Source organism: Passer montanus, unplaced genomic scaffold (assembly GCF_014805655.1).
Source record: "Passer montanus isolate IOZ18808 unplaced genomic scaffold, ASM1480565v1 scaffold86, whole genome shotgun sequence".
In the NCBI taxonomy this organism is placed as follows: Eukaryota; Metazoa; Chordata; class Aves; order Passeriformes; family Passeridae; genus Passer; species Passer montanus.
This window is the reverse complement of record NW_024373923.1, coordinates 848437-862083: the sequence shown is the minus strand read 5'-3', so window position 1 is coordinate 862083 and position 13647 is coordinate 848437. Positions and strand designations below refer to the sequence as shown.

Here is a 13647-nt window from a genome sequence, read left to right as displayed (position 1 = left end):
GATTTTGGGAAGCACACAGAATGAGGAGGACGCAAAACACAAAAATATGGAGGGGTTATGAGTGCTATGTGAGCTTGGACCCTTTTATAAACAGGCTGTTAAACACAGGTGGAATTGTCCCAGAGCTCTTGGCCTGATTTTGGGAAGCACACAGAATGAGGACGCAAAACACAAAAATACGGGGGGGTTATGAGTGCTATGTGAATGCTATGCTGACACAGGAGGGGAGAGCATCCTCTGCCAGGCGTGATGGACACAGCTCCATCACAGGGACAACACCACGGAGCCCTGACCAGCCTCACACCAGCCAGGACCCTGCCCTGAGCCACCATTCCCACAGCCAGTCCCAGGCAAGGCAGAAAACAGGGAATGGCTGGAAGGAAACTGCTCTGCTTCCAGCTATCCATCAAAAGGATGGTGGAATGACTGGCTTTGGGGTTATAAGGAAGAACTGCAGCAGCCAAAAGAGAAGGCCAATCCTCATAGCCTTACTCTACGTATCAATAACAAAAAACTGTATTTTAAAGTCTAGAGTTCACTCAGGAATCATCTAGGAAGCAACAAACCCCAAAGAAAATGAGGCTCTGTACCCGTTTGAGGAATAATAAACAGTATGTGCATGCCATCCAAACAGACAAATGTCACCTAAGGTAATACCAAAACAAGACAAGCATCACATTAAACTACACAAAGGTACAGAAGATGCTAATTTAATATCTAAATGTGAAACTTGTGGCACCCTCTAGCTTAAGAATAATACAAAATACCCTAAGAATGATAGAAATCATTGCATGACCTAGGTAAATATTTACTAATAAAAACCTAAGGCACCAAATCTTTATTGAGATTTCACTGAGTACACAACATTGCAGTATCACTTAAACACTGCATTCTTTTTAGGAACTGTTTAAATGAGGTATACACAGATCCTTCAGGAACAGCTAAACAAAGCCCTGGGTTATTCTCTCATTTCTGAAGAGTAGTTTTTGAGTCTTTCTTGCCCATCTGTTTACCTATCAGATGAGCTGGAAATTCAGCATTCAGATCCTCTGCTAAAAATATTTACTTTATACTAATTTACATCCCTCCAACTGCATTTTAACCAAAATAAATTCAGTAAAATGGTACCATTTTTTCTAAAACATGGCTCCTTTTGTATATTCAATTTTTTTTCCTCCCTAAAATAACTATTTCTTCTGTTCATTTACTTCTAGTACTGAACATCCAATATGATTCTGTTTGTTTGTCTTTAGCCCACATCTTAACTTAAACTCAAGGAACTAACTTACAATCTTTCTGATTTTCATAGACATACAAATAAGTAATGTTAATTTTTAATTGCAATTTAAATAAAACCTATTGATTTTGATAAGTGAGACAATCTTCCCAGGTTTTTAAAGTTAAAAATGAACTAGAATGGTCAAAGTTGACAAAATTGTTTTGTAAACTGAATAAGGTATTGAAAATATATAGCCCTGCAATACAAATTTTAAAAGGCATCATTCATAGAGTATCTCAAATTTACAGCAACAGCAAAACAATGTTTTAAATGCTTCCCGTGCAGCTACTACAACAAGCCTCATCAATCTTCTCTTTCTTTTAGTTTAAAAAACCCCAAGCCTAAAAATGCATTTTTACATACTAAAAATTCTAGCATTTATTTAATTGGTCCCTCTTCTGTCTACAAACTTTAAACTATAGTTTTTTAATTATGCTAAGCTTAAAGGAGAACAAATTTGAGGTCACAAATGGGGCAAAATCAAAGATTCCTCTCTCATTTTCATGACAACACCTCCTGCAAAACAGCACCCAAGAAATGCCCCAATGTTGTCTTTCTATAGGATCTCTCAAGTACAATCTAAGTAATAACCAAATCCAAAGTAATTTAATTTAGTAAGTCTGGCAACACAGCAATTTAAGATATGCTTCATCTTCATTCTAACTAGCAATGGTTGGTTCCTCTGTTATTCTGCTGCAGACACTTCCAAATTAGTATCTTACAGCCAATCATTCTTAACAGACTGATTCTTTTTCCTATCTGTTAACTATAATTGTCATTCTGAATTCATCCTTTGAAGATGCTTTATCCAAGATCTATGCACAGTTCTTAGGAGGAAGGAACCTGTGCCCATCTCTTTGGATATACTGCATATTTTAAAAGTCTTGTCTTTTTTTAACAAAGTGAGCTTTTTCAACACTAACACTGAAACTTTTTGACAGGTTTTTGTGATGGTCTAAAACATAAGTTATCCCCATTTCAATTCGGATTTTTCTGAGTTGTAGAAACAACAATGGTGGTAAAATGCAAAAGATTTTTGTACATTATTTGAATTTTTTAAATGCCTTGTTTCTTCCAGAAGATAAGTGTTTACACACCAATAAATATTAATTCCCAGACTTGTTCTCATGCCAATTTAATTCAGAGTTAATTTGCAGCATCACATAGAAATTGTTTAAAGGAAAAACTTCCTACTACAGCAGGAAGCCTAGCAGAATCTATTTCAGGACTCCTATTGCATGTTCATGTAGTGTTGAAGAATGGCAAAATTTTAGATGCCAACAGAGAAGCTCAGTCATTAAAAGGTAAAAAGCTGTTCCTCATCTGTAATAATCCAAAAATCACAGCATTCCCTGAAATAAAGAGCCAAAGATTATGACTGCTCACGCCAGTGAAAAGGCTCTCAGGAGCACCCCTGAAGTTTAGACTGAACCTGTATTTTCAGGTGTAAATTAACACCACAGGGTGCATTCAGAATTCCGTAACTTACACTGTGCTGAGCTCCTGTGCAGCTCACAGTACTTGTATTGAAGTACCACCAGTAAAATCTCAACTCTTCAGTCTTCCTTGAGGAGAAAAACAAGCCTGGCACTATTTTAATCCACAGTACCTTTAAGTTCAGCAGAGACCTGACTACCTATTGAACAACTCCTCTGTTTGTAACTTAATGGTGTCATCATCATCACGTATTTCACTGAACCTTTTCTTTACCTTACAAATTTAGCCAAACATATTTCAGAGCCAGTGATGCAGATGGTTTTAAAAAGGTTTATTTAAACTACTGCACGATTTAAATAGAAGATTTTTAGTGACACAACATGAAAGATTACTGTATTCTCAAATGTGGTAATTTAATTTTTCAGACCACACACAAGCAAACTGCCTGCTGTATCACTACCTGTGTTGACAGCTTAAGAGTCTGTGTAATTTTTGTAATGAGGACCGAATTACCTGTCACTAAAATTTTTAAAGCATCTCTGTTGGCAAAAGCTGTTTTTTGGGCAACAGAAGGCTAAAAATGAAAATTATATGAAAATAAGTGATGTTGAGTAAGTAACCAAGACTGCAGCTGAATGTCCAGACACAGACTAAGTGGAACACATGGTGCCTGTAAAAAACTCTTCTGCATCAATGTGTACAGGTAACTCTTTTAAAAGTAAAGGCAAAAGTTGTTCATGCTTAGGTCCTGACACTGAAGTCAAACCTTTCAGCTTTCCACTGTGTGCAGAGAACACTGGCAGACTGAAATTCCAGTAACGCTTTTGGATACCCTGTGTTGTTTTTTATCTACACATTTGCTCCCTCAATTCTGAGTCTGTGAAATTCCAGTAACGCTTTTGGATACCCTGTGTTTGTTTTCTATCTATACGTTTGCTCCCTCAATTCTGAGTCTATTCAGAGTGTTTTGCTAAGTGCACTAAAATGGCTTGCTAGCCAGAAGAAGGAACTGAGTCCTTTGCCAGCCCCAGGCAGAGGGATGGCAGATGGCCTGGGAGCCCACCGCTGTGACGGAGCACTGGGAGCCCGACCAGACTCACAGCTCCGCCGCAGCTCTGACAACCACAACGTCTCCTTCACCCAAGAGCACACAGGATGCGTTTTTTGGACAAACCACATCCTTATCTCTACAGAGGGTATTTTTATCTTGCACTTGGAAGGCGTTTCCCACAAAGCAAAGCCGTTTCTATTTAAAGGAAAACCGCAATGTGGCAGGTACACATCACACCCCATCGTACCAAGGGCGCAGCTCAAACCTTTCAATGGCTTACACAAGCTCAGCACCGAGCAGATGACACGTGCTGTGAAATCAGAGTAAGTGTTAGTGTCCCTCCCTCGGGATGGTTTGGGCACTCTTGCACTGCAGGTAAAGCTGGGCCTTGGTGTAACCATCACTAATAGTCAAGCTCTTCATGTCATGGGATCCCTTCACCAAAAGCATCTCCTTCGTGGTCAGGACTGAAAGCCAAATACAGAGGCACCCAGGGATACAGGAACAATATCCTGGAGTGGCATCAGGGCCCCACAATGGCTCTCAGAAACCTAAGCAGACCCGAAAATACCATGTGGTGCCATTCTGGGTCACAAGGTACTTTTATGACTTAAAAAAAGAATGTGACCTGAGGGACTTGTTCTGTATGTTTTGAGGTTTTTTGAGAGGTGGGGAAGAACCTGTCCCAAAAATTACTGAAATAGTTTTCTTCAACAGGCTTTAAGTTAGGCTTAAATTGCCCAAAGTGTAAAAGTTATAAATAAAAAGGCAAAAACCGAAAGCTACAAGACTAACTACTAAATTGGTAAAAATAATTTTAGATCTCTATTGAAAGTTTACTACACAATATTTATAGGAGGATATTATGCCTTTTCCAGACATCCTAATAATAAACATTTACTTCCTTTGTGCAACCTGCTTCCTAGCAGGTGCGGGAAAAATGCCAGTTTTCATGGTGACAACATCATCCACCATAATCAACTCAGTTAAATCAGTTATTTGTAAAATCTGCTGCAGTATTTTAAATAATTCATCTGGAAAGCATTACTTCAGTAACTTAATATTGCAGTTTTCCTTTAAATGTTATTGCTCTATGTAAGATGTTATTTTTCTCAAAAAGAAAAAACTTCTAGCACAACAGGCATGTAACCCAGTAAAAATTGGCAAGCAAAAAAAGTTTATTTTTACGTATTTTTATTTTTATGGATTTTATTTCTGATTGCCATATGATGATGGTTCTATGGTATAATATGCTGCAAGAATAATTCACACAAGATCCTGTCCACAGCAATTGGACTAATAAAATAACAAAGACTCAGCAGACAAAAACCTTGAAGAAATCAACTTTCTTCTGCTAATAAAATGACACTAATAAAATGACAAGAAGGCCCCTATAATTTGCTGCCTCCCATCTTAACACACATGTGTCAGAAAGTTAAAAGTGTAGAAATTATTGATCCTAACGACATAGGAGAATGGTAACAACTTTGTCTAAAATGTTGAAAATTTAGGTGTGAATATAGCTTGGGCACCTGTGTAATCATATCTGTATCCTAAAATAGGTGACCAGCTGCAATCTGAAAGAACTCAGAATAAGGCTAAGCAGGTTTGTCATGCACTGACGTGTTGAGCTGAAAGCACAGAATGAGTGCAATAATGGCCAGGGCCTCACTGTTACACAGGCAAGAGGTGTGCCGTGCCATTTCTAACACAGCTGCCAAGCTGTGGGCTTTTTATATTAAAGCAAAGCTGGCCACTTATCTTAAGAATTAGATTATCACCATCTAAGGGGATATGACAGCACTGACATGAGTTCATATAGGCTTACAAAGATCTGAAAAATCCAGAATTCAAAGGTAGTTCTTCCTCCCATTTACCATATCTATGCTTTGTTGGAGTGCAAAAGTGCACAGAAACCTCACAGAACATATTTTTAAAATTTGCCCACGTCTTGTTATTACACTGCAGTCTTCAAATTTACAGAGAGCTGCAGTTGTCCTGGGGTTTTTCTCAAGTGTCACTCATCTAACTTAGCATGACAGCTGAGAAACGACGTCAGGCGCGTTACAGTTCAGTTTAAAAAACATCCTCTACCTGGTATCTCTGCAGTGATTGTCTTGCTGCTCCCTGAAACCTCTTCGTCGTCGTCTGACGAGCTCGTGCTGGAGTCACAGGTCAGGTCACTGTCGCTGGTACTGCTGTCCTGCAGCAGGTTGTACTTCTTGCGAGCAGCCGCCTCCCGCTTCTGCCTCAGGAGCCGGATCCTCTCTTTGTGCTTTTGGCTCCGGTGACCCTTCACCTTGGCAACTCGGCCGTTCTGCTTATCGCTGGACTGTCGGTTTTTCTTGGCAGCCATTGTTGAAGTCTCACTTTCGGATCTGGATCTCCTGGATTTCCTCCCGACCGCAGCTCCGGACACCGCAGAGGGGTCTCCCTCCGCGGCAGCTTCAGCTTGGCAGGGCTCGTTCTCCTCTGCGGAAGACAACGTGTCGGAGTCGGCCAAATGCCCACTGGAGGAAGGGGAAAGCATGCAGTGGTTGGAAGAGTCACTCTCATAAACTCGGCCACCGGCTGGCTTGTCGCTCTCCGTAGACGCCAGCTGAGACTCCGAGGAGTCCCGCCTCAGTTCCATCAGCAAGCAAGGCATGGAAGAGAGCACTGCAGAGTCTGCTGCAGTGGGCACACTGTCCTTCTGAGCTTGTGTCTCAAGTTCTATAGGCCTGTCTTCATCAGGAGCAGTCTCTTGCTTTTCAGAAGTCTTTGGGGGAGTTTCTGAATCAACAAGTTCTTCTGCTTTTCCTACTGCCTCCATCTTCATTGCAGAGCAAGGTCCTTCCAGTCTCAAAGCATTGAGCACGTTGTCTAGGAGGCTGGGTGAGCTAGACGTGGTCTCCAGCAATGCAGCAGCCTGCACAGGAACAGAACAGTAGGAAACAATTACACAAGTAGCTCAACCTGCTCTCCACAGTGTTACCTTAAACAACTCACTGCTTTTGGCTGCAGACAGAATGGGTTTAGAGAACCTCAGAGTGGCCCAGGTTGGAAGGGACATTTAAGCTCTTCCAGTGCCACCTTCCCACCCACGGGCAGGGGCACCTTCCACTGTCCCAGGCTGCTCCAAGCCCCATCCAGCCTGGCCTTGGGCACTGCCAGGGATGCAGGGGCAGCCACAGCTGCTCTGGGCACCCTGGGCCAGGGCCTGCCCACCCTCCCAGCCACCAATTCCTGCCCAACATCCCAAAATGTGTGCCTGCCCTGTGGCAGTGCAGCCATGGCCTGTGTGCTGTCCCTGCAGGCCTTGTCCCCAGTGCCTGGGCAGCTCTCCTGGAGCCCCTGCAGGCCCTGGCAGGGGCTCTCAGGTGTCCCTGCAGCCTTCTCTTGTGCAGGGGAGCAGCCCCAGCTGTGCCAGGCTGGCTCTATAGAAGAGCATCTTATTGTTCAGCATCATGTTGGTTTTCTTCATTTACCTCTTCCTAGTGAACTCATCCTGCTACACCAAATTATTCCTTCATTTACACACCCATGAAAAATGGTACTGGAGTCACACTGAATGGGGTTCCCAGTGGAATCATGCTGCATGGGAACCTTATATATCAGACATATTAAATAAAGAAGTGCTCCTGAACTGTCAGAGGCACAGCTACAGGCTCTGGCTCCAGAGGTGTCACACGGATTGCTCTCACCAGAGCACCACCATGCTGGTGAGTCACACAAAGATGTTTTAGGAATATCTAATACACCATTCAGGAAGTCCTTGATTGTCTCCTATGCAAGCCCTGGTTATATGAGAACCCCAAGGCTGATTTAGTTTCTCTCAAATCTGCCAGGAAAGAAGCATTAAATAATAGGGGCTGCAAGCAAAAAAACATTATCTACCCACACCAGTATCCTACACTTTACTTCAAGTTATAATTTAATAAATTGCATTGCTTCAGTGCAAATAAAAAGACCAAGCTATTTATCTGATTGATAACTTGCACATTACCTACCCAAAACTACCTGAAGCAACTTCAAAGAAATTTTCTTGGAGAGATCAATAGTTACCATTCTGTCTTCATTATTCACACTTTGCCTTTCACCTGAATTTTCTCTTGGAATACAACACAGAATAAAGACCTTTCAATTACCACATTCACTTACAGATGAATGGCATGGAACAAACCCTTTACAGCTTCAGAAGTACAGTAAATTATAAATTTATGGCACTTCAAAAAACAAAGTGTAGGCAAGAAAATGCAGCAGTGAGATCTTATCTGAAAAACTACATTTCTGCAGAGGTGGGCAATCAGCACTTGAGCACCCTGAGGAAGCATGGATGGTTCTGAGAGATTTTTCTGTACCCTGAAAATCCTTCTTTGGTTCCCTGATCTATCCCAAGCTGCCTGTAAGTATGTAATTGTATACATGTATGTAACACACAATATAAGGGTAGTTTCCTGCTTCTGAAAGGTGCTGCGCAAAGTTCAGCATTGTCCTGTGTGCCCTAACCCACTTTGAAACTTCATTTTTAGGCAATACTAAAATAGAGTTCATGTTTCCTTCAGGCTAATGAATGAACTGCTGTTTGGTGCAAGGAAATGATGAAAATACTCATGGCAGAGAAACACCAGCTAAGGAAAGAAAGGTTGGTTAATATCAGACATCACAAGAAAGATGGCAATGGCAAGACCAAGCCTGCTAAATGTATGGGAAAAAAACCCACAAACCCAAAACCCCAAACAATAAACTCAGCACAGTCCTTCCAAAAACCAGAATAAAATGCATATTGTGGAATAGAGGAACATGTGTATCAAGAAAAAATATTTGTGCATACTTTCACAGAGAAAGCAACTTCAAAGAAGACTTTCTGGAGACAGTAATTTCATGTAAGCAGTAAACATCATGTAGGAACAATTTATTTCCAAGGCTACAGCAGAGCACCAACAAACCCAAATGATGAATACACATATTCTCAGACATAAATGCATGTCAGTAAAATCAATATTTGTACATAATTCACTCACAAATCTGTATTATCAAATAATTCTCCTATTATACAGGTAAGTAAAACACAGATTTGATGATGGAACAAGTGGAATTTGTATTGTACCTGCTAGTGCAGCTCCCAGTTTTCCTCTGGCCACGCACTTTAAAATGAAAAATATCTTCTCTAAGAGTTTTGAAATGTACACACAGGGAAAATATTGGTTGCTCAGACACAAACCAAAGAGTATTAGCTTGGCCAAATGAAAACATACTTAAATATTCATAGTAATAACTGCAGAACAGTTTCTGCACTGTTCAACCTTTTAGCCTGGGGAGCACAAAGAACAGAGCTTGACACGAAGCTAAAGGGCAGCCAAAGTCAGCTGTAGACTTTTTTCCACAAATGTCCTATTGGAAACATCATTTACCTCACAGCTCCCAAAGGGGCTGTAACAACACCTGCACTTGCCTTTCCATCTCTCTGGTCTATCAGCCAGAAAAAAATATGTTTCATCTGCACATTGCCACCTTGCTAACAGCTCAATTTAAATTATTTTATTGGATTTTTTAAATATTAAGTGGGATCTTTAACTACTACAACCACACTGGTTTTATCCCTCACACAGTGATTTTCAGTTGGCATAGAGAAGGGAATAGTAATTTCATTACACTAATGTGTTTCTGTGTATATAGAAAAGAAAACACATGTTCTGGTAAGGCATGTACTCTACAGGTCCACAGAGTTGGTTCTTTAGACATTAGACATCACCAATTCCTTTTATATATATATATATAAAAACCAGAGCTTTGCCTTTCTCTCAATGGGAAAAAAAATAATCCTACCATGACTCAAACAGACTTCGCTTCAGGGAAGAATACAGTCCATTTGGCAAAAAATATCTATGCCAAGGAAAGCTTTGTCTCAAAGAAAGAAAAAAATGTCTGTATTTAGTTCTACCTGAAAAATGTACAGAATAGCAAGAACAGACTTTATTGAAAAACTCCCACTCCTTTCTTGCCACTCACCTTTCTAGTAACAGTACTAGAAGAGGAAATCTCAAGGTGGTGCAAGTGAAAGACCATTTTTTCTACTGAAATGGGAACACAGCACTGAAAATAAATTGTGATGCTTACAGACACAGATGGATACTTAATTAGACGTTGATCAGAAACGGCATTCTCCTTTTACTGGTGAACAGATATTGCAATGAAAATTTTAAAAGGCAATTCTGCAAAAACTGCTTTGCTCGATTTTCCAACAGAAAGTGTTATTTTCCAAGTCACACATATAACACACCAGTGTGGGGAAGCCATTAAATTATCCTGGGAAATATTTTCAAATCATGGACTCATTTGTAAAGGCACATGATTTGTACATTAGGGCATCTGCACTTCAGGGAAGAAATCCAGAAGGATTTAGAAGGTCAGATTTGCAGAGACAGCCCAGTCTCTCTGGGTTTTGCCCCCATTCTTTCCCCACCTAACTTTGACTGCATCACCATATTCCCTCCAGGGCACAGAACTGGCCCACCCTTCTGTGAGTAGATTCTTTTCAATAAGCCAGCAGAAATCAAAGTGAGAAAGTAAGTGACATTTTCTGCCGGAGTTTGCAGGAAGGAGGGACAGGAGAGCAAGCACAAATCATCCCTGTAAAAAAAACCCCAGGTCTGATTAAAAGCAGCTTGCTGTTTTGTATCATCACACCTTGAACTCACAGATTCTGCCTGAACACAGCAGAAGGTCCTGAGCATTCCTTCTTGGCACCGCTTGCTCTGGGAAGAGACTTTTGTAAATAAAATTTAAAATAAATATTAAGAGCAAAAAGCCTCAGAGGTGATAGTAGGTTCCTAAAGAACAAATTCCATATGATATGAAGTACAGCAAAAAGACTTATATTAAAGACAACAGGTTTCCCAGAGCAGAGTTTCAGGCATCAGATTATAAAAATAAATAATTTAACAGAGTGTTAGAGCAGTAGATCAGCTGTGTGTCTCTGGAGAGGGACCCTGATTTCACAAAGAAATCCCCAGGGAATTACAGAATTTAGGCACCTGCCCCTCGCCCATCTTGCCTGCACCTCTTAGTTCACTGCTGATTTCTGGGGCTTTACAGCACCTTACTGGGTCCTTCTCCATGTCCAGGCAGGCCATTCAGCTCATGTGGAACTGCAGCTTGTGCTGGTGGTTGTTGCCTGCTGATCTCTGGCTGAGCTCCTGGTGCCTCTGCTCTGTGGCAGAGCACAGGGAACTATAAAAGCCCTCACCCTGGTAAGCAGTCCTCAGCAGCAATTAAAACATCCATTTGTTATCCATGTCCTTCCCACAACACACATAAAACACAGCTCTGTATCAGCTGTTAGGAAGATTAGCTAAGTTCACAGCTTAAGGCTGAAGGCTTCAGCAAATCCAGCTACTCGGGCCAAGCAATCAACATACTAAATCACATATCATATCTTAACAGCTAGAAGGTAACTCCTTCTACTTACAACTTACTCACTTCAGCTGAACAAGGAGTATCTCTCAACAGCCTGAAACACTTAATAAACCCCATGACACCTTAACCTTAATTGTACATTGTAATTTCAGGTGTTATTGAGCTGAGTATTGATAAAGAATGCCTAGCTTTTTTGCAGCAAGCCAGCTCTTCTTTTTCTGAACCTATGGACGGGACAGATTCTTGTTTTGCAGGTATAAGTGTTTTCACAGCAGCTTGCTGGAAAACTTGCTTTAGCTTATTACTAACACATTTCCTCTTAATCACAGTCCAACAGACCACTTCTTTTCCCTGCTTATGGTCACATAACCTTCTTATGCCAATTCTACCAGTTGTTGAAATGAAAAAGAATTATCTAGCAGAACACTGCCTTTTAATGCCCTTTCAGTCAGTACTGAAAGAAAACAATTTGAACAACCCACCTCCTCTCACCACTTACCATTCAACCGAAAGCCATAATTTTTTTTTTTAGAAATGAGAAACTGTACCTATATTATTGAAGCAAATAACATCGTGTACATTCTTTAGACTTTTGTGACTACATGAATGAAAAGTCAAACTGCAGTGCTGCATACAAGTTATTTGTTCAGAGTACAGAATTAACTAGAGATCCTTCCAACCCCATAGTTTCAGTGCCACAGAAGTCAGTTATTTTCATCTAAATATGAATGTTTTGATATTTATAAGGAACTGAACACTGTAATGGCTCATTTTTACACAAACAATTATTTCCACCTCCAGTGGGTTACATTATCTCACATTTACCCAACAGAGATGGAATAAATCAGAGGTGTGAGAGAGGTAACAACAAATGCATAAAACAGAGGCTAATAAAATTATGTAAAACAGCTGACTATTTTTAAAAATGTAAACATACAGACGAGCTCATTAAGAGCTCTGACTCGAACACTTGATAGACTGTGTCTGAGGAGGGTGGGTTGGGAAAGGAGAGAAGCTCCAAACAGCCTGGGTACTGAAGAGTTGACTGTTATACATGTATGCTTCAAAATACAGGATGAATTGTTGGCAAAAAGCAAAGTTAGACCCTCTTCTGACAGAAAGACAGAAGATGTCTAAGAAATGCTAATGAACCTGTCCACTTCCGAAGCTTCACCAAAACCCTTTGCCAGTGTAGGTGTCTTGATCACGCTTTCTTTCTTCTCAAATCACCTTCCTTTCCATTGAAAATGAACACAATTAATCCAGCGAACCCACCAGTGACATTTTAGTACAAAAAAACCCACATAGAGATATCAGAGAATCACAGAATGGTTTGGATTGGAAGGAACCTTAAAGATGATCCAGTTCCAATCCCCTGCCAAGGGCAAGGACACCATCCACTGGATCAGGCTGTTCCAAGCCCCATTCACCCTTCCCTTGGACACTTCCTGGGACAGAGCATCCTGTGCCAGGGCTTCAGCCCCCTCACAGCCAAGAATTGTTTCCTAATACCTCATCTAAACCTACTCGCTGTCAGTTTAAAGCCATTACCTTACGCCAGAGAGCAGAATGCTTAATTAACTAAAAGTAATTTTTGAATAAATTCAAAAAATCAGACATCTATCAGGAAAGACCGATCTGCATCCAGACAAATGTGGAAATACTGACACTTTCTGGACTTCCTGGCTGTTCAGCTCCTCCCAAAGATACCACACGTTCCTTTTCATTTTCTTTTAAGACTCACACAAACCGGTGCACTTAAAACAACAGAAGCGAGACCAGCACTCAGTCAATTTAAGCTAAGACAGTTGACTCAGCTCTGTGTGGATGTGTGTGCACGATGCTCCACGGCAGATTTTTCATAACACTGAGCCGCCCCCACAGGGATACTGTGTAATTTATATAGCGTTCCTTTGAAAATGCTGCCCTAAAGCTGACTCACTGGCATGCGATTCTACCTAAGGCACATTTCTGGGAGTGGAGCTGGATCTTTATCAGATGATTCACAAATCAGGCCTGGTAGCAACCCCAAAGAATAGGATCCTTGGAACAGACAGGGTAAGAGAATTGCAGTACAAAGCAAAAGAAGAAAGGATTAAACTAATTCTGTGTTTCAACTGGTTTTGCATAAAGAAATGAAGGTTAAAAACAGGCTGCTCCTACTGAGTGCTCAACAGGCTGCATATACAAATTACCAAAGCCTGAATACAAATTACAAGTGTATGTGTTAATAAAAAGCTTTGCAGAGCATCCTTTGCGATCTTGAAAAGCAACATTTTTTTATCCTACATAAGAAGTAAGACTGCACATTTAAATACAGGTTTTTGCTTTGTAATGCTTAATGCACATATTCTGCCTCTTTCAAAGGACAGGCAAGTACCAGCTAAGGTTTATTTCACAACTCTGCACAGGTTTCCATAAACATTCACCAGCTGCACTTGGAACCCCACAATAAAAAAATCACAGTCCTTGCACACAGATA

At 40.8% G+C, this 13647-nt stretch overlaps 1 protein-coding gene across 3 annotated transcripts in view; it reads right to left on the bottom strand.

The window, feature by feature from the left end:
- Positions 1-13647, bottom strand: part of CUNH18orf25 (chromosome unknown C18orf25 homolog) — a 44657-nt gene that overhangs the window by 23385 nt on the left and 7625 nt on the right. For all 3 annotated transcript variants that reach the window (XM_039733322.1, XM_039733324.1, XM_039733323.1), the window contains exon 2: positions 5862-6675. In XM_039733322.1, the coding sequence (XP_039589256.1) occupies positions 5862-6585 (724 nt within the window). In that variant the 5' untranslated portion in view covers positions 6586-6675. The remainder of the gene's footprint in view (positions 1-5861; positions 6676-13647) is intronic.